The sequence below is a fragment of the Dermacentor albipictus genome, chromosome 7, assembly GCF_038994185.2.
Source record: "Dermacentor albipictus isolate Rhodes 1998 colony chromosome 7, USDA_Dalb.pri_finalv2, whole genome shotgun sequence".
NCBI lineage: Eukaryota > Metazoa > Arthropoda > Arachnida > Ixodida > Ixodidae > Dermacentor > Dermacentor albipictus.
In genome coordinates, this window is record NC_091827.1 from 58,257,918 (window position 1) to 58,277,501 (window position 19,584).

At 48.9% G+C, this 19,584-nt stretch overlaps 2 protein-coding genes across 3 annotated transcripts in view; one reads left to right on the top strand and one right to left on the bottom strand.

Moving 5' to 3' along the window:
* Positions 1–3,500: 3,500 nt before the first annotated feature.
* Positions 3,501–10,616, top strand: LOC135912667 (uncharacterized). Of its 2 annotated transcripts, none has more exons than XM_070522262.1 (3): positions 3,501–4,268; positions 5,073–5,317; positions 7,899–10,616. In XM_070522262.1, exons 1-3 carry the CDS (start codon positions 3,590–3,592, stop codon positions 10,014–10,016), a joined length of 3,042 nt encoding a protein of 1,013 aa, XP_070378363.1. In that variant the 5' UTR covers positions 3,501–3,589; the 3' UTR covers positions 10,017–10,616. The 2 variants fall into 2 exon arrangements, with proteins under 2 accessions (XP_070378363.1, XP_070378364.1); XM_070522263.1 differs by having other exon boundaries at positions 7,902–10,616.
* An 8,336-nt stretch (positions 10,617–18,952) lies between these two features.
* LOC135912666 (medium-chain acyl-CoA ligase ACSF2, mitochondrial-like) overlaps positions 18,953–19,584 on the bottom strand; it is a 33,096-nt gene continuing 32,464 nt past the window's right edge. The window contains exon 16 of the mRNA XM_065445157.2: positions 18,953–19,132. Within this exon, the coding sequence (XP_065301229.2) occupies positions 19,007–19,132 (126 nt within the window). The 3' untranslated portion in view covers positions 18,953–19,006. The remainder of the gene's footprint in view (positions 19,133–19,584) is intronic.

The window sequence follows — 19,584 nt, forward strand, 5'->3', positions numbered from 1 at the left end:
GCAAGCAAGCGAACGCCGATCAGACGGCGATCAATGGCGGGCGCTGTGACGTAATCAAGTATGGAGGCGCCATTGGATACATGGTGCTGTATAAGGGGTCTATAGCCTGCAAATACGCAGGACCTGGCCGCAATCCGATACCGGTTTCACTATGCAGTTAGAACGTTGTTTCATAATTCAATTGACATACGCCATATATATATATATATATATATATATATATATATATATATATATATATATATATATATATATATATATATATATATATATATATATATATATGTGGAGGTGCCGGTGTACGCCGACACAAGCTGCACGGAATCGTTGGTGATGAGTGTATTATCAGTCCACTACGGCTCCACCAATGAGAGCGGATCTATTTATGTTCCAAGATGTCACGGGAAATTCGCCAATTGCGCCTGCGTCACCCTTGTGACAATTCGCGCAGCTCCCACTTCTACCATTAGGGAAGCGACAAAAGTCTTCAATGCTTCCCCTTTGACTTACGAAATTCACCCCATATGACTTCTATGGCTCCTGGCCAGCTCTGGATAAAATTAAGCAACTCGAGGCACCACGCTTGCTCGTGTACAAGCTGTTACCGATTTCAACGCATAGGCACTAAGGGGAGCTTTTCCTCTAGAGGTGGTTGTATTAGCTCTACGAGCTGTCGTAAAACTTGCACATGCTATGAACCTCTTATTCCGATTTAAGGTTAAAGGTAGAGCAGTGTATGCGCTTTTTGATATTAGCGCATTCTGTGTGCCAGATAAGCAGAACAACTTAAAGTGGGCATGTATAATTAGAATGGTTGTTGCTTTACCAGTTGTTCTAATTGTCCTCAGCGATGTTGATTGAGTATATAGTTCGTGGATTTGTGAATAACGTCACCCGTGGTTAACTGATAGCGACGTGCCAGTTAGACAATGAGCATTATAGATATCCTGACAAAAGAAAAGAAACAAGTTTTCTCAAAGCAGCAATGTTGCAAACGTTATGTCAAAGTGCGAGATGCCCTCGTATGTCTGCAGGCGTGTAATCATTTACCTGAGCATAAGCTTGAAAACAGCGCAACCTGTAACTGTCTAAACAATTGACATCTTAACCGATAACCGTGATCGTCGTCGTCGTCGTCATCATCATCATCATTATTGTATTCACTGGTGAATCGTAATCATCATCACTGGAGCCCCGAAGCAAATTTGGCCCGGGCCCTGAAATTTCTTAATCGAGCACTGAGTGCATCTATATGAAGAACATTTCACCTTTTCTGAAATGCGTCCTCGGCAGAATGTCGTCCAGATCAGTGGCTCAATATTAAGCGTCCCATCGTCAGCATAGATAAAAAATTTTGCCTGCTGTCAAGCGAGCTGGATCACAGTTGGATGGTATAGAGCACGGATGCGAGCTCTGACCCTTGTGTAACTCCGCAGTTAGACGTCAAGGGCGATTAATGCTTGCCAACAACTAGTACGGATAAAGTACCTGTCGTTAGATAATTATCGATGACTGTCATGATTCCACGCAAGAATTCCAATTTTACTATTGCGTCTAAGATGGCGGCATGCTTGATATTATAATGCGTCTTCGTGGTGGTTGTCATAAAGTGCGAATCCACGGATGTACCGCAAGTGTACCGACTCGCCCAGCTAACTATATCGTGCTACAATCCACTGATTGCGTCCCAAAACCTTAGTAGTGTCTTGAGTAAATCGATGTAAGCAATCTTGCACGCGTGCCTATTGTCTAAAAACAATGTGTTACACTGTTACTCGTGTCAGTCTGACTTCGACTCGAGCCGCCAGCTTATACCTATTGCGATGAAGCGCTCATATAGTTTTCTCAAGGTTCGCATAAGCGATACGGGAGGTAGAGCTTTGGGATATCTCACTACTCCCCCTTCCTTTGGGAGTGAAACAATAATAGCGTTTTTTTTTTTCTATCCTTTGGAATGTCTCCGCTCGCACACACTTCATTTCAATCTCCCAAAAGGTGATCGAAAGCCAGTTCTTTGGGTCCTTAACTGCCCCATATGTTACGCCATCATGTCCCTGCGTGGATTTCATTTTAGCTGCTAATTACCATGGCAATAAGTTCAGACTTTGTGATGGCAGAATGTCAGTGTCACATACTGCATACGAACTTGAGCTCACTGTCGCGATATACTGTCATGTGGCGAAAAGAAGACCGTGGCTGCATGTCCACCAAAATCTTTGTCGGACAGTCCCATGGCTTGTTGTAGGTTGCATGGCGATGGAATATTGCCCCGTTGTCAGTTTTCATGGCGTGGCATGTGTGCCATAATTTTCTACGGGAAGAAGGGGAGCCGTAGGATGCACACCAATTATCCTATCGTTGTCTGCTCAGTTGTTTTACGCACCTCCTTGCTTTCGTCTCTAGGCGGTTGACTACCTGCGGAAGAACTTTGTGATGCGGCGAAAACCGCAGTTGGTTCGGTTCAGAGAACCCGAGCGCACAGCCAAATCGGTCAATCAGCCGCTCAAACTGTCCAGGTAATTATTTATCTCTTGAACCTATTCATGGCGCGCTCAAGCAAGAGGGGCTCCTCGTACGAATCGCGTAGCTTCAACAATTTCGCGCGTTCTTTGGTCTTTGTGTCACCTCTGGATTCGTCACTTATCAAGTGCTGACGCACAGCCAAGCAACGCTACATGGTTGGCTAGGTGACTATTATACGTCCTGTGTCGAGAGACCTAGCGTGTTCTCGAAGCCGCGTGTAGAGGCAACGTGTTGTCTGTGCTATGTAGTTCATCGCTGGTGCTTTAATGGAAGTAAAGTAGTAATGGGCGCACATTTTTTTTTCATTCCTAAGTGAAATTTTAAAGAAAGTAACCTCTAGAAGCGTGAATAAACAAAAAATCTTGCGATTTTACAGACACTCCCGAGAACAAAAGAAAATTTTAAATGCACGAAATATGTGCTTTACTCCGAGTTTCCAACTTATCAAAGTTAGACCGCGCCGAAAAAGGTTACGCAGAGTTGGCGGTATATGTACATTACTCACAGTGATGTATCTACTATGCGGAAAGCCGCAGCCTCACAATCGCTAAATCAGGAATGCGTCCATCCTTAAATAGTATTTTTTTTCATTATGCTTTACAGCAAGCACCTGGTTCCATTCTTTCTGCATTCTTTGGGCTCTTGAAGCAATGGTTGTCCGATTGGGGAGACAGGTTAACGATTGTCCCTGATTGTTCTACCTACTAAATTCTTAACGTTATTGTTCTCTTTCTTGTTTCATTCTCTGTCTCATTTTGGTAGATTTACCGTTATAGTGTGTTCCTTTTAATTAAGATAGAAGTAATACGATCCGCATTTGTCTATTCAATTACACTTATTTTCTCTTTTTTTTTCATTCCTTAAGCTTAAAATGTATTTTCCCTGCGCCACTCGAGTCTTTGCCAATTCTCCGTTGTGGGTAGGCGCCATGGTGACCATGGTTTCAAGTCATCATCTTCATGATCATCGCGTGCGGCTCGTGCGGCCACGCGCAGCACCTGCCATCGAGAAGAAGCCAACGCTAGACCGTCGTGTCGCTGCCCTATAAGTGCTCTTCGAGTCGACCATGCGCAGGGACCATCCCCCCCAAAGGCCCGCTAGCAGCGCTAGCAACGACTCGCGCTCCAAGGGCCCGCCCTCTGCCGCTGACCACTACGCAGACAGCGCTGCAGCACGGCCCCAACAGCGGTACAGACGTAGCTTCGACGAGCACTCCGTTGGTCAGGAACTGGCCGCCGCAGCTTCGCGATCCAACGACGCCGGACCCGCCGTCCAGCCAGTGGTCTGGACGCTTCGGCAGCACCGAAGGCGGTCCACCTCCGTGGAAGGACTTTCGTCCAGGCCGAGCGACACGCAAGACCGAGCCAAGGGTTCCGCCATCGAAGCCCGTACGCCGTTGGGGAACGCGTCCGTCGCCGCGCAACAAGGCTATCAGCGCCGGGGCTCCGTTGCGACGGGCACCGGAGCTACGGGCCTCGTCGCCTCATCGCACTCGTCTGAAGCGCCGTCCGTGGCCGAACCACCGTCGAGAGTGGCGGTGGACGTCGGCCGCGCTTCCGAAGAGGCCGCCAAGATCAAGACGTACGCTTCGAGCAGTCGCGCCTCGAGCGCACCGTCCCCCCTGCACGACAAGGCGTCTAAGGAAGAAGTCGCCCAGCCGTCACTGGACGCGTCCGTTGGCGTCGCCGGCGTTCCGGTGCCTCTCGAACACCGCGATTCGCCTTCTGGGGCGACAAGGGAACCACGTGAGTGTCGCCTGCTGATTTTATGCTTAATGCAAAGCTTGACGGTATGCTAGAGTACTCAATCAGCTCAGACTGTGTAGGGTTCTCCTCCGTGCTCTTGGGACAAAGGAACGACAACACAGTAGTGCAAACAATCGCAAGGGCATTTATTGCACCTTTCATAGATCAATGCCTGCTAGCCGAGTTGCTATCCACAAAACATGCCGATGGGCGCGCGACAAATCTAGAAGTCCGACTCACCGCTACCGGATAGCGAGCGAATATGTTCGCCCCATGCTGGATCCCAACGCCTGGTCGTTCGCGCGTACAGTCACGCGAACGGTGGCGCGCTCGAAGGCGGCCACGCGTGACGGTCTCGCAGAAGCGTGGATCGGCGCACGCACGGCCCGGCACGTCTGTGCTGCTTGCTGTCTCGAACCCAAAGCGCCTTGTCTCTCCCGCACCCAAGTAACCTCGCAGCGGCGCGACACTCGCGCCATCTCTGGCACCGCGCTTGTACCACTCCGACCGCCAGGCCACGCGAGCCGTGCGGGAAAACAACATAGCAGGGGATGCGTGAGAGTCGCGCATCCCCACAACTGTCATAGTATACTTCGAGACTACATTGTCATTTGCTTGGCTTGAAAATGACGAAAAAACTGCGCTTTTGTTCGCAAAAAGGCACTTACGCTCGAACTGTTTCCCTGGGGAGGGTTAAGAGAGTTTCTTCCGCTCTGGATCGGCGAGTGACATCTACTCCGCGAGTCAGCAGTACGCACTACTTATATAAAGAATGAAAAGCATAATACGACGCGGTGTGCGCAGCGACCGAGGACCGTCCCTTCGCGGCGCCCGTCCGACGGGTGTCCTTCCCAAAGGAGCAGGTGGACAGCACGATGACAATGACGGAGGGCCGCGTCGCTCGCTCTTCGGCACAGCGGGGCGGCCGCCGAGTGTCCTTCACGGGGGAGGAGGTGGAAAGCACGATTTCGTCATTGGCTACGGGCGCCGGTCAAAGCGACCCTTCCGGACGGCGTCGAAGTCACACGTTCACCGCATTCTCCGAACAGGTGCGTGCAACTTCGCGTGTCTCGATCGTCGGCCGACTACTATAGTCGGATACAACTTTAGAAAAAAGGGGAGGCCCAGCCCAGATGACCGAAGCGGCGAAGTCGCCGGCCGTCCGGAGCATGACGTCGGTCCAGAGTGCGCGCCCATTGGTGGATGCTCGTGTGCATCCGCCTCGGAGGAGTAAACGCCCCCTTTTTTCTAAAGTTGTATCCGACTATAGTACTAGTACTATTACTAGTACTACTACTAGTAGTAATAGTAGTAGTAGTAGTAGTAGTAGTAGTAGTAGTAGTAGTACTAGTACTACTAGTAGTAGTACTTACTAGTAATAGTACTACTACTAGTACTTGATCAAGGCCAGGCTTAACTGTCGGCTCTCGCGTGCCGCATTCGCGTGCCGGCCTGCAGTGCACAGCAAACATCCGTAACAGGACCAGGGAAAGTTTCGCTAGTTTTCTGTTTAGCGCTGTTTTAGCGCTGCTTTAATACTGTCTTGTCAAGTCTAAGCAGTTGTGTGACGATATCTTGGCGAAGCCCCGGCGATCATTGTGTAGGTAATAGATATGTACTTCGTAGATCAGCGCCCATTCGAAATCATTGTCTTCAGAAAGAGTCTCGTTATAAAAGGGAGAACGAACGAAAGCAAAAAGGAAAGGCAGAAACAGCACTGAAAACCAAATGGCTTTTTTTTCCTATGCGAATGTATCAATGGCCATTGAGCGAGAAGCCCGCGGCTCTAGCAGCGAAGCGGCACCTAAAGTCCCATTGGCTGCGACTCCACGTCACCTGCGCTCTTCAAATGGACATAAATGTTTTCGCATTCACATCTTACAAAAAGTGCTTAGATGTCCTCGTTTTTTTTTTTTTTTGAAGAATATGCGAAACCGCGTCACGATTCCGCGCATGACATCCGCGCCCGTTACCCACACATGGATGGATGGATGGATGGATGGACGGACGGACGGACGGACGTTATGAGCGTCCACTTTGGAACGTGGCGGTGGGTTGCGCCACCAAGCTCTTGCTATTATACTGCCTAGTGTCCTACCTAGGTTAAATAATGAAAAAAAGAAAAACTCTATGCACTCCCATGTACACGCCCAAATTTTCTGATCCCCTATTGCGAACTGTGCTTTTGTACGTCTCCGTCTTTTGTCGTTTCCCTACTTTTCTTCCACCAGTCCTCCAATCGCCTCTTACTACATACATACAATAAATGCCGTATAGTGTCTCCCTCTGAGAGATCTCCTGTTAACTGTTCAATCATGTTCTGGTCTAGTTTGGCTAGGTGGCGCACCCCCTTTCGGCCATGTGTTTGGCTTCGACCAATGAGGTGGTGAGATCTGGCAGGGAACTCTTCGTGCATTAAACGGCCGCTTGCCGGCCCAGTCCTTTGTGTGGTTTGTCCAAGAGCGGTCGTCTCTGCGCCTCCCTCTCTCGCGTCGACGTCAGAGGACGCCCCTCATTCATATTGGTCGGTCAAGGCACATCACCGCGAGGCTCAGCACCTGATTGCACGAACCCCTCGGTCATTTCCTTGGTGGTACCGGTTCTAGACTTTAATGCACCGGAAGCATCTAGCACTCCGACAGATATACCGCGGCTTCTGGCAGTAAGAGAAGGGCACGCCCGGAACTATAGCAGCAGCCCCACGTGTGGGCGCCGGTTTGCGGGAACGTAGGTTACAATGGGCACTGATAGAGAATGCGAAACATCGTTGCTGTGATTAATTAATAAGCGTAGATGGACTACTTTGATGCATCTTGTAGGGCTCAGGCATGCTAAACAGCGCAACAGGACAAAGGATATAGAACAAGAAACATACATGGCCGAACACGAACCCGTGTCCTGCATCTTGCTTTACACGCTCAGACCCAAAACAGGCTAGCACGAAAATTCGCAGATTTGCGATACTGGAATCCTTCTGTCTCCTTTGTTTTGATTCGCAGGTTATGTCTGAGCCGTCCTTGTCACCAGAAGTATATGTCAGTGGTGTTTTGTGCTAACGGTGAATGTAGACCACCGGATCACTTGGCGGTCGAGTGAGTGCATAACGAACGTTCATTATTTCATTATTCGTTGTTCACGACATTGGGAAGGACGCAAGCAGCCGGATTCAGATTACCCTTCCGAGCATGGTTGGAGACTGTGCCAGCTAAGGCAAGCGCATAAAACGTGTAGTGAGTGTGATTGGTGCTGCGCGATAGGCCGAATAGGTCGAGAGTGACAATCTCCATCGAGGTAGACAAAAAGAAGCAGCACTTCTAATCACTGGGTCGCCGCAGGCGGCGTTGCTTAGGTATCGATAACATTGAGAATCACTGTGTTCTGTGGGCTGTACCTGTGCTCAGTAAAGCAGTTCCACTGTTGTTGCGCCTGATCTACTGGAAATAGCTAATTGCAAGCGGCTGCATCTTCGAGCCAAGAAACTAACTTCTTCGGCTACGTATCCACTTTTATGATAACACGCAAACGGGCCCTCCAGCCCTTCGGGCTTTTACTTCATCGGATTTTTTATTGTATGAGTAACTTAAAGATTGTTGCCTAATATTTGACGCTTCTTCTCTCCACCACCAACAGCAGCTGTCTCGGCTAGAAGATTTGCTGCCGTTATCGCATCAGAAGGAACATGGAAAAGAGTCGCCGCGGTTGGGCCATCCATCCTTGACGATGGCAATGGTGGTCCTCACGCCCATCGCGCTGATGGTGCTGTTCAATGTTCTACGAGCAGGCAGAACCAAAGACGAGTTGCTCTGCGGCACGCCGGATTGCGTCGACCACGCCCATGTCCTCGGCCTCAAGGGCCGCGATCCGCCACCATGCACGGGCTTCGGCGACTTCGTCTGCTCCGGCTGGAAGGCAAACACTCGGGGCGTCGGCGCAGCCGTCACAGCCGACGCTGTGTTCTCGTGGTTAGCGACGGTCGAGAAGATGAGCCTCGGCGACTTCGACCGGCAGGCCGTAGTCAATCGGCCGCTCAGCATGATGCGCGAGTGCATGGTGAGGACTGACGGCGGAGGAGAGGGCGCCGTGACTCGTCTCATCGACTTCGTAGACGGCAGCAGCTTCGCGTGGCCGACGGCCGGAGACGATCGCCAAGGGCAGATCGTCGACTACGGCCGGCCGTTGCAGCTGCTTCTCGAGCTCTCCGTCTCGTGGGCTCTGCCGCTGTGGTTCCGAGCACGGATGGTTCCGGCTGTGGCGTCCGCTCGTCTACAGCTTGCGGGTCGCGCCATCGTTTTCACTCCGAGCGCGCTAGCGTCCATCTGGAGAATTGTACACGTGACCTTGACGGACTACGAAGCCTATCCCGCCTACCTGAGCTACTTTAACGAAACCATATTCAAGTACCGACCTCCGTCGCCGTCCTTCGCGTCCTTCCTGGTCGGCAGAAGTGCCCACGTGCAGACGGTAGTGCTTAACAAGCTCTCCGAAGTCTTCGACTACCCGGTCATTCAGCCCAGACTATTGGAAATCCGAGGCCTTCCGAAGCGCGTCCGCAATCTGGACGCCGAGGTATGGTTGCGCACATTTCAATCCGTTTTCGGCAGTAACGGGACTGTGACAACAGGCGACCTTATTTTGACGACGAGCGACGACCTACTCAGGGCCATGGACTTTATCACAGCGGCGAACAGTGCTCAGGACATTTTCTATCACACGATCTGGTGGTTCTTGCAGTTTGTCGGAGCCGCGACGAGCGACCGGCTCTTCCAGTCTGCAAGCGACCATCCACAAGGCAAGCGCTACCAGCAAGCCATCTGTTTCGCCCATGTCGACACGACGTACAACGCCCTCCTGGCGTCCATCAGCAAAGCGCTGATGTCGACGCACGAACACCTCGCCATCGCGAACCAACTAGAGAACATTCGCACCATCGCTCTCGAGAAACTGCGGTCCTACTTCAAGCACAGCGCTGAGACGAGGGATGCGCTCTCCGCGGTCCTCGAGGGCATGTCCACTGTCATCTGGCCGGAGGACGACTTCGGAAGACCCGGCGGCTTTGAACAGTACTTTGGGGAACCTTACCGCGGCCAGGACGGCTTTTTCGGCGAATGGCGATGGAGCCGCTTGCAACGGCAGGCCCGGAATTCCGCAGAGCTCAGCTGGGACACTCAGTACTACGTGGCCTTCGCGGAAACCTACGCGCCGGGCTCGTCGCACTTGACCGCGTACAATCCTGTGCGCAACGCCATCTTTATTTCGGTGGCGGCCCTGCGGCCCCCGTTCTACTACAAGGAAGCCACAAGCGCCATGATGTACGCGGGACTCGGCTACCTATACGCCGAGGGCATCTTCAACGCCCTGAACACGATGGTGCACCTCTTCGACGGGGGCACCACAATGCAGTTGTCCGACAAGCCGAGCACGCGGGCGTTCTGGGAGACATCGTCATGCCCGGGAGCTCTAGAGGCACAAACGTTTCCAGCACTGCTCGCGTTGGATGTCGCTTACACGGCGTACTTGCGGTTCAGGAACGAGACGTCGGACTTGAGGCTAAAAGAACTGCCCGACTACAGTCCCGAACAGGTCTTCTTCGCCACCTTCTGCCACGGCACTTGCTGGGCCGATGGTTTCGGGAAAAAGGAATCCTCGGTCTGCAACCTGGCAACTCAAAATTTCCATTTGTTCATGAAAGCGTTTTCTTGCAATGTTACCGCTGAAATGATGCCTTACGCGAATTGCGTGCACGACTGAATGGACGCCTCGGTGAGCACTCGGGAGCTCTCTTAACGCTAACTTTGAGTTTGTATACTTTGCGCTGAACTAAGTTTCCCGGTTTTTCAGAGAATGGACAAGTGACGGGCGTTCCCTTGTTGCGAGTTTTGCTACGTATTTTCTTTTTTGCTTTGTTAGCGTTTCGGCTGCAATATCTCCGCTTTATATCGCTGTGGGGCCTTGTTAACACACGTGACGCGTTGAAAGAAGAGCAGCTAGTCCTCAAGTAGTAACGTGGCGTTCTATTAACGCAATGGGTGAATGGGTTTCACGTTAGCGGCATTTAATTCTCCGCATTGTTTGCATTGATCCTGCCCTGTCAGCATCAGTCTTGCACGCGCGTTTCAAGCTGCCACGAATGGCTCTGCGTCCGGGGCAGACTTCAATGTGCCGTTTTACCGTTTGCTAGCTCAGCGGTGTCGCTTTGCGCTACCGCGTGTGCCGAGCGCTTTTAAATAGACTGGCGATTATAAACAACCAACGCTTGCACTCGATGGGTGCCATCCATCACACGTGGCAATTCACTCGTGCAGTGGAGTCGGTTTTTCCCTTGCCGCTATTAAACGCGCGAAATCCTTACGTAGTTTGCTGTACCATGCTTGACTGTCTTGTCACCTATGCAGTGTAGGCTGTTCTAAATGCTAGCCTTGTTCTGTGAATGGTCAGGCGTGGTGGGGTTTCTCACAGCAACATATCAGTTGGATACCGTTCATATGTCATGAAGGTAAGTCTAGGCCTACTGGTCACATATCTCCGGATTGCGAGAATCGGTGAACTCCAGTCGAGTGTGAAACGGTGGGACGCTGTATATATTGCAGGCATCTGAAGACTTGAACGACGCTTACCAATACACGCGAAGTACGTGATATGTTAATTGCCTAACCTGAGGGGTCGAAGCTTACAGTTAAACCAATTTAGACGTTTACCGCGTAATCGGGCGAATGAGCGGAAAACGGAAAGCGCAATGTTTGCAGTAAGTGGGCAGTATGGATTGGAGCTCAAAAGGCGAGTTACCTTTTGTTACTTTTGTGAGAGCTCGACCAAATCAAGTTGGGCACGTCGTTTAGCTACAGCGGTACACCCATGCGAACGCCGTAGCGTTCACAGCGCCGGCTTGTATATGCGTTGCCCAAAAAACTACAGCGTGTAGCTTTACCGACTCCTACCATAAATTGGATGAAAGCGAATTCGCAGGCAGAGATATGGCTCGTGCGACGAAGTTGATACGGTCCGAGCCCGAAAGTGTCATGCGCTGCTCCCCCCCCCCCCACCAAGCAAGGCCCGGTGTCTTCAAGCTTCACCCGTACCTGGCCCGGCCCGATTTGGCACATTCGCCCTTGGGCCTATAAATGAAGCATACTCCACTTCTCGGTTATTGTGAAGATACGAGCCCAGTGATTCCACTGGCCTACTCCGTTTCGGAGCAGCTTTTGAAGCAGCCAAAATGCGTTTCGGAGCAGTAAATTGGAATTTCGGAGCAGCACTGTGTACGACATCATCATCATCATCAGCCTGGTTACGCCCACTGCAGGGCAAAGGCCTCTCCCATACTTCTCCAACAACCCTGGTCATGTACTAATTGTGGCCATGCCGTCCCTGCAAACTTCTTAATCTCATCCGCCCACCTAACTTTCTGCCGCCCCCTGCTGCGCTTCCCTTCCCTTGGGATCCAGTCCGTAACCCTTAATGACCATCGGTTATCCTCCCTCCTCATTACATGTCCTGCCCATGCCCATTTCTTTTTCTTGATTTCAACTAAGATGTCATTAACTCGCGTTTGTTCCCTCACCCAATCGGCTCTTATCCCTTAACGTTACACCTATCATTCTTCTTTCCATAGCTCGTTGCGTCGTCCTCAATTTGAGTAGAACCCTTTTCGTAAGCAGCTTCGATCGGGGACGATACATTAAGTGCAGAATGTTTGCGATGCTTTAATAATTAAACACGTAATATAAGAAAAAGATTCTTACTGTTGCAACATATAATCTGCCTCGGAAATCTCATGCGAGAGCAGAAAACTAATTTAAGCGGCATATATTTTGGTTTAGTCCGCTAGGTGGTATCGCACACGTCAAAACAAATTGGCGGGAGCGCGCAGTTCAATTGCAAAATCGCTGTTCGTCAGTTGCCAAAATGTCGTCGCACAAGAATGTCAAGCTTGGCCCTCACGTGTCGCCACACCAACGTGAACTGTTGGTGGCGTTTATGGAGCGCCATCCCTATCTTGTGCGGGCGTCGTGTGCACTCACACCGGAGTGCACGGTGGAGCGGAGGCGGCAGCTTTGGAGTGAGCTCGCCGCCCTGCTGAACACTGAGGGCCCGGCCGCCAAGACAGCCGAACAGTGGCAGGTCTTTTGGCCACCGATGGCGTCTTCCAGTTGCTCGCAGAGCCAGCGCACAGTGCGCTTCGAGAGCCTGAAGTGGTCGCGGAACTCTTCCTCGGTAAGCTCGTCAAATGCGTCCCGAAAGATGCGTTGCCGAGGCTGCCCGAGCGACTCCAAAAGCGCGATAATAGGAGCGGCCATCGCGACTCGTGAGCACCAAACAAACCGCCGAACAATGAACGCGATTCTCTGAGCACAACGTGAAACGGCGAGCATTCTCGACAAATGCACTCGGATCAATCAAAATTAAAACAGCACTATTTATATTTATCACAGCGCAGGCGCAGCATTTAATTTCACTGTGATCACAGTTGTTTTCAATAATTAACATCGCTAACGTTCGGCGATGGCGGATCGCGTTTTAATCTCGAAAAACTCGACCCCCGCCAGGGCCAGCCATGTTCGGCGAGCGACGACATTATGAGCAGACGACAGGCGCATCGTCTGCTAGTAGCGCTGCTATGGCAACGGCCATTCATTCTTCGAAGCGAATGCCCTTGTCGACCGTTCCACGAAAGCGGCCGTTTCCCCTCGCTTTTGGAATGATTGACAGGAGTGTGACGTAAACGCATTTTGTGGTCCCGCCCCGGCGCAATGGCCGCCGTGACGAAACGCGCGGGCGCCAACGAATCACGAGAGGGCAAGCGAGAGAACGGAAAAGCGAGCTGTTTGCGCGATCGCACCCCTGAGTTACTAAGCAAGGCAATATCATCAGCGAATCGCAAGTTACTAAGGTATTTTCCATCAACTTTTATCCCTAATTCTTCCCAATCCAGGTCTCTGAATACCTCCTGTAAACACGCTGTGAATAGCATTGGAGAGATCGTATCTCCCTGTCTGACGCCTTTCTTTATTGGGATTTTGTTGCTTTCTTTATGGAGGACTACGGTGGCTGTGGAGCCACTATAGATATCTTTCAGTATTTTTACATACGGCTCGTCTACACCGATTCCATAATGCCTCCATGACTGCTGAGGTTTCGACAGAATCGAACGCTTTCTCGTAATCAATGAAAGCTATATATAAGGGTTGGTTATATTCCGCACATTTCTCTATCACCTGATTGATAGTGTGAATATGATCTATTGTTGAGTAGCCTTTACGGAATCCTGCCTGGTCCTTTGCTTGACAGAAATCTAAGGTGTTCCTGATTCTATTTGCGATTACCTTAGTGAATAGCTTGTAGGCAACGGACAGTAAGCTGATCGGTCTATAATTTTTCAAGTCTTTGGCTTCCCCTTTCTTATGGATTAGGATTATGTTAGCGTTCTTCCAAAATTCCGGTACGCTCGAGGTCATGAGGCATTGCGTATACAGGGTGGCCAGTTTCTCTAGAACAATCTGCCCACCATCCTTCAACAAATCTGCTGTTACCTGATCCTCCCCAGCTGCCTTCCCCCTTTGCATATCTCCTAAGGCTTTCTTTACTTCTTCCGGCGTTACCTTTGGGATTTCGAATTCCTCTAGACTACTTTCTCTTCCATTATCGTCGTGGGTGCCACTGGTACTGTATAAATCTCTATAGAACTCCTCAGCCACTTTAACTATCTCATCCATATTAGTTATGATAATGCCGGCTTTGTCTCTTAACGCATACATCTGATTGTTGCCAATTCCTAGTTTCTTCTTCACTGTTTTCAGACTTCCTCCATTCCTGAGAGCATGTTCAATTCTATCCATATTATACTTCCTGATGTCAGCTGTCTTACGCTTGTTGATTAACTTCGAAAGTTCTGCCAGTTCTATTCTAGCCCAGGCCTCGTCAAGCTGCTCAATGAGCAGCTTTTTGTCTGGGGTCCATTTTTCCTTGAGGAAAATAAAAATCGATTCTGATTAATGAAAGCGATTGCAAACTTCACATTAAGTCCTCTAAAGTTCAAGTACCAGCAATTTTGAGAAATCTAATGCCAGCTACGCAAATATTTGCTCGCACAGGTCGCTTACATGTTTTGGCAGGCAGTTATTGCGAACAAGCAGAGCTGGCCATCAAAAATTTTTTTTGTGTGTGTGTGTCACGAATTGTGGTATATGTTCTAATTCAAAACGTGAGTGATCAGTTCAAAGACAATTTCGCTTTGTTTGATTCTTCAAGAACGCTTCCATTCCGAAGTATTCATCACCAAATTTAACACTCAGATAATTTAGCATTCACAGGTGGTAGTCTATACACAGGTCCCTCTCCCAAATTTACGTAGCTTATTGAGAGGGACAGAGAGGTGCGTAGCGCAGCTGCTACAGCTCTGCTAGGCTTCTAGGCTAGCGTGCTACATAATGAGGTACATCACATGGCTGGTTCATCTTTGTGTCGAAACTTTCATCTCTGGATGTGAAAATTAGCGTACTGAGTGTCAAACTTCACGGTAAACGCAGTCGCCAACCAATTTTCTGGATATCTCGCAAAAAACAAACAATTTAATGTCCAAATAATCGGGCAATGAACTTTAGCAGCGAAATAATTTTGTTCCTTCTTCCACCGCCAGTGGTACGAAAGATTTGCTGTGCTTCACTGATATACCATCTATTTAAAATACCGCGATGATCGAGACCACGGAGGCGTGTCGCTTTCGCTCGTCTCGCAGTTTGATGTGCGTCGAGTGCAATCGCGAAGTGCAGACATGGGCGCACGACCTTTGACTGTACAATGCGGTCAGATTATATAGGCTGTGATGCGCGAATGCAGCTTGTAGCTTTCTGCCTACACGCGAGCTTTTGCCCTTCCATCCATTAAGCGCATAAAACAGACAAAAGCGCGTTCGCGGTATAGTTGCATAAATTAAGGTAAGCATAAATTCGATTTTATGCTTACCTATGCTTTGTCTCACTGAAAATTTGCAGAAAGTTTGCATTTTGCCCGGATAGTTCATTATACCACACAGCACACCTTGTTGCCTGGTTTCTAAGAAAATAAGATGCGAATTTGCCTTCATCTATGGAGAAGACAGCTGCAGCCAAAGCGGCATTAGCATATACGTGTTTGGCTGTCTATCAGCAACTGCTGAAAGCAAAACAATCGTTCCAGCAGCGTTGCCACATGGTGGGAAGGCCAGTTGGTTTGAAGATGCATACGCCTAAAAGTGATCGGACACACCTAGCATGGGGGCGACTCTTGTCTACATAAAATTGTCGCGGCTGGACAAAGAAATGTGGAGGACTAAACAGATAGTGGGGAAATCACGCAACACGTGCATACGCAGAGGGGAAAAAAAAGAACTAGCAACAATGAATCTCACGTTCCAAGCGTTCAAGTCACAATTTTGTGCAATCACATAACCAGCTGTGTTCAAAGGTGACCGGCTTCTCTCTATCGTTGCTCTCTGAAATTGAAACTTGGACTCGTGGCTATTAACAAGGTTTTAAATAATTAACCACTGCATGCTCAAGCAAGCAAGGTTTCATAGCGTGATTACTGGGTCATTACCTACTTATCATAACAGAAAAGAAAATGATACCGAATTTTTGTGTCAGTACTCCATTAAAGCCAACCGTACCACCTCTATAAAGGGGCAGCAGAGAAGTACTATTAAGATAAACTGAAGTGGTATATCATATATCTACAATACCAAATAGGTCAGTTTTACATGCAAGCATGCTTAAATTGAATTATGGAAGTTTTTAAGTCATTCAAAAACTAGACGAAAGTGAAAGACTCCTGGCAAGGCCATTCAGAATTTCCTGCACCACCCCCCCATCTTCCATATCAGGGTTAGGTCACCACCTTATTAAGGAGATCCACAAAGCAGTGGACAAGAATAGCAGTCAGTAAACAATCATTGTCATTTTACAGAATAGCAAAGCAATTATGGTGATGGCCAGAAAGAAGGTATAGAAACAGCACGCATTTTGTCAGCATCTGCTCTACACTAATTCAGGGTTTTCTCAATGCAGCAGGTCTGCTACATTGTGCTCTAAGTGTGCAGAGGCTTGAGAGCTCACAATTTTGGAAACTTTTCTGTCACATAATGGACCTAGACACGAATGACATTTGATGTCACATCGATGTCGTCGGTGTGAAAGCTGTCGCAGGAAACCCAATACAGGAACTTGTTTAATCTTAATTATCTCATTATAAACAACAAGTTTCTGTCGGTTTGTTTGTTCGTCCTTCGCCAAAGAAATGCAGAGGTTTCAAAGAATACCTCACCAGCCTAAACTGATTTCACAACTGTTTTAGAGTCCTTTTAATTTTCCTAACCAGTGCACATTTTGAATGTGCACCAAAAACATGTTGTTCTTACACCAAAAACATGTTGTTCTTACATTCTGCTTACATCATATCTGGCCACCTCGAACTCAAATAACCATTATACAATAAAATCCTGATTACGCATCCTCCGATTTTGTGACTCCCGGATTTTGCAACAGGTTAGTGCAGTCCCAGCGAGCACCCCTTAGAGGAAATGCCTTAAAAACCTCGATTATATGACGCAAGGCTACACGCGTCTCGTCTCGTACAACGACCCATGAAAAACTGCAAACCCAATGGAGGACACTTGAGAAGTGCCGCCAGCATCCGGAAGCTCCTTCAAGATGCCGTCCCCTCCGTCAGGAGGGGGAGAGCTACCCCTTCGCATGCGGAAAGTTTCAACAAGCTTCCAAGCTCTCCTAGCCTCTGTTTTATTGCTACAGCAATGATATGGATACCCCAGGCACATTTCCACTGTCGTCGTCATGATGCGAGGCAGCACGAAGGTCAGTTCACTCACTGCTGCTGCCGCTGTTCCTCACACCAGTGCTTGGACAGCGAGTGCGTGCGGTCATTGAGTAAGATGTGTTCATGTGCACCTGTTAACATGTTGACATCATGCTTGTTAATTTATTTAGTAAACAAATGTTTGCAAGTTTATACGGCCCATAAGACTACTATCCTTATTTCGTATAGCTGCCTAGTAATGTGCTATTGCAATTGCTGCTTTGCCTTTTGAGCAAAGGTGCTACTTTTTTCTTCCCTCACGTTCGCTTCCCTATCATCGTTCGCTTCCCTTCCATTCTTCGCATTGTTCAAGCACCACCCGCCTTTGTCCCTTCGCTGCTGTCTCATTTCGTTATATCTCTCTCTTTCACCTTTCAGAGCACAGCTCTTAGGCGCCCGTTGCTGCGTTGAGCGTGGGCACACCTCGGCATCCCTCATAACCAGGCGAACGAGCACAGAGGAGGATGAAAGAGCGACTGCGAAGTGCAGTGGGTGATGAAAAACTGCAACAGCGACGAAAGCGCGAGGAGGGAAGCAGATGAGGAGGTTGCAACAGAACCATAGGGCGGAGGAGGAGGGTATGGCAAAAGCATGAGAAGAAAAGTGTAGTGCCGCACAAGACAGGCTCTGCAGCAACAATGGCTAGGAGATGGTGCCAGAGTAGTGCGCATCAGACATATGGAAACAAAGCGTTGCATAAGCAGAGGTCTGTCCGGGGCGGCTGCTGTGAATCGCACCCACGCATCACCCACGTGCTGCCTCTCGCGATCTCCGAATTAGCGAGGCAGTCACGCCACACTCTACTCCGTTCGTAGGATGCTGCTTGAGACAGATTGTCCATACCAGCCAATATATCGCAAAATGAAAACACGTGTACAGCTGCACTCAAATTTTGCGTTTTTATAAAGATAGTTTCGTTTTTATACCCTACCTCCTGGTACTGTGCCAAGCTCGCTGTCTTCGCAGAGTGCTGAGTCTCGTGAAAGTGAAACAGTCTCCAGAAGTCATCACCTGAGAATACCATCCTAACGTGTATATGGAAAGTGCGAAAACATGTCCGAAGATCGCACCGATCAGCCATCAGATGGCATGCTGATCGTATTGGATACACCTGTTCACGCACGCAGCTCGAAGCCTGGTGCCTACATGCGAGCAGTGGTAACAGTAATGGCAGTAGCAAAACTTCTGACGTGTCCATCGTTGGCTTCCCGATTTTGTGCGGGTAGAAGTATGAGACAAGACTTGCAAGGAGGCATTGCCTTGTGCACCTCTGACGAGAATGACACCACAGATGCTGCTGTGCCGGTGCCTGCATTTGCGGATGTGCTACGTAGCAACAACATTCAGAGATTGATCTGTGCAGGCGACGCCACAGAGGACCTCCTTGCTGGCATTGCTGTGCTCGAACGAAAGCTGACCAATTTTTTTTTTACTTGTGTAGGTGATAAACGACGCTTTAGCATGCTGCCTGGTGAGGATCGACGTACACGGTATACTAAATCCCTACAATAAAACATGATTGGTACATGCAGTGTTCTTGCATTTACTTTTCTGGCAGTTTTGGTTTCTGAGTCTTACAGAGTATTAGTCTATAGTTTAAACTGAAGTTCTTTGCAGCTTGATCTGTAGCACAAAGCCATGTACTATCAATTTTGTTGGTCAGATTATATGATATTCGTGCGTGTTCCTGAGAAAATCATATGGTCGGGGTTCCACTGTATAAGCAATGGGTCAAAACAACAGCTTCACAACTTCATAAAACTTGCAGATGTTTTTGCAGCCTTGATCTCCATTTCATCCCGTCTGTGTTGTGCAGATACTAGATGAAAATCTTACTGTAGCATGTATTAGAAAACAATATATTGTAAGGCACAGATCACAGACATCCATTGGACTCATCCTGCAAGACCGAGCTTTTCAGAGGCCAACAGTCGCATTCGAGCTTTCTGTGGTTTTCCAATTGGCGTCCTGGGAACATTGGCATCGTAGATAAAGTAGCGAGGAATCTTGAAATGACTCAGCTGAAAAACAGAGAAAAGGAAAGCCATGAGAACCTTACGTTCATGTGATGTCAAGTGATGTGATGTGTGACAAGGACTGGTCTACACAGTGGCACTAAAGCATCGTTAGGTCACACGCTAGAGCCACAAATGAAACTGCTAATGACATGTTTCTCACAGACCTTCAGTCCTTTTGATTACGTGAGGCACACAGGATGCACTAGGCTATTGCTGTAGCCGTAAGTTGTTTGATGGTAATAATAACTGTGCCCTGACTGTACTGAGCATTTGTTTACATAAAGCACATATTACATAATACTTAATTTAATCAATAATTGTTGTGTGGCTACAGTTAGGCCGTTCAACCTATAATGACACCTCTCATGTCATTCTTGTCCCCTGCTACAAGAGAGCAGAACAATGATGCTTTGGCACTTGCATCAGTGTTCACTCAATTATCTGCAATGCTGCTA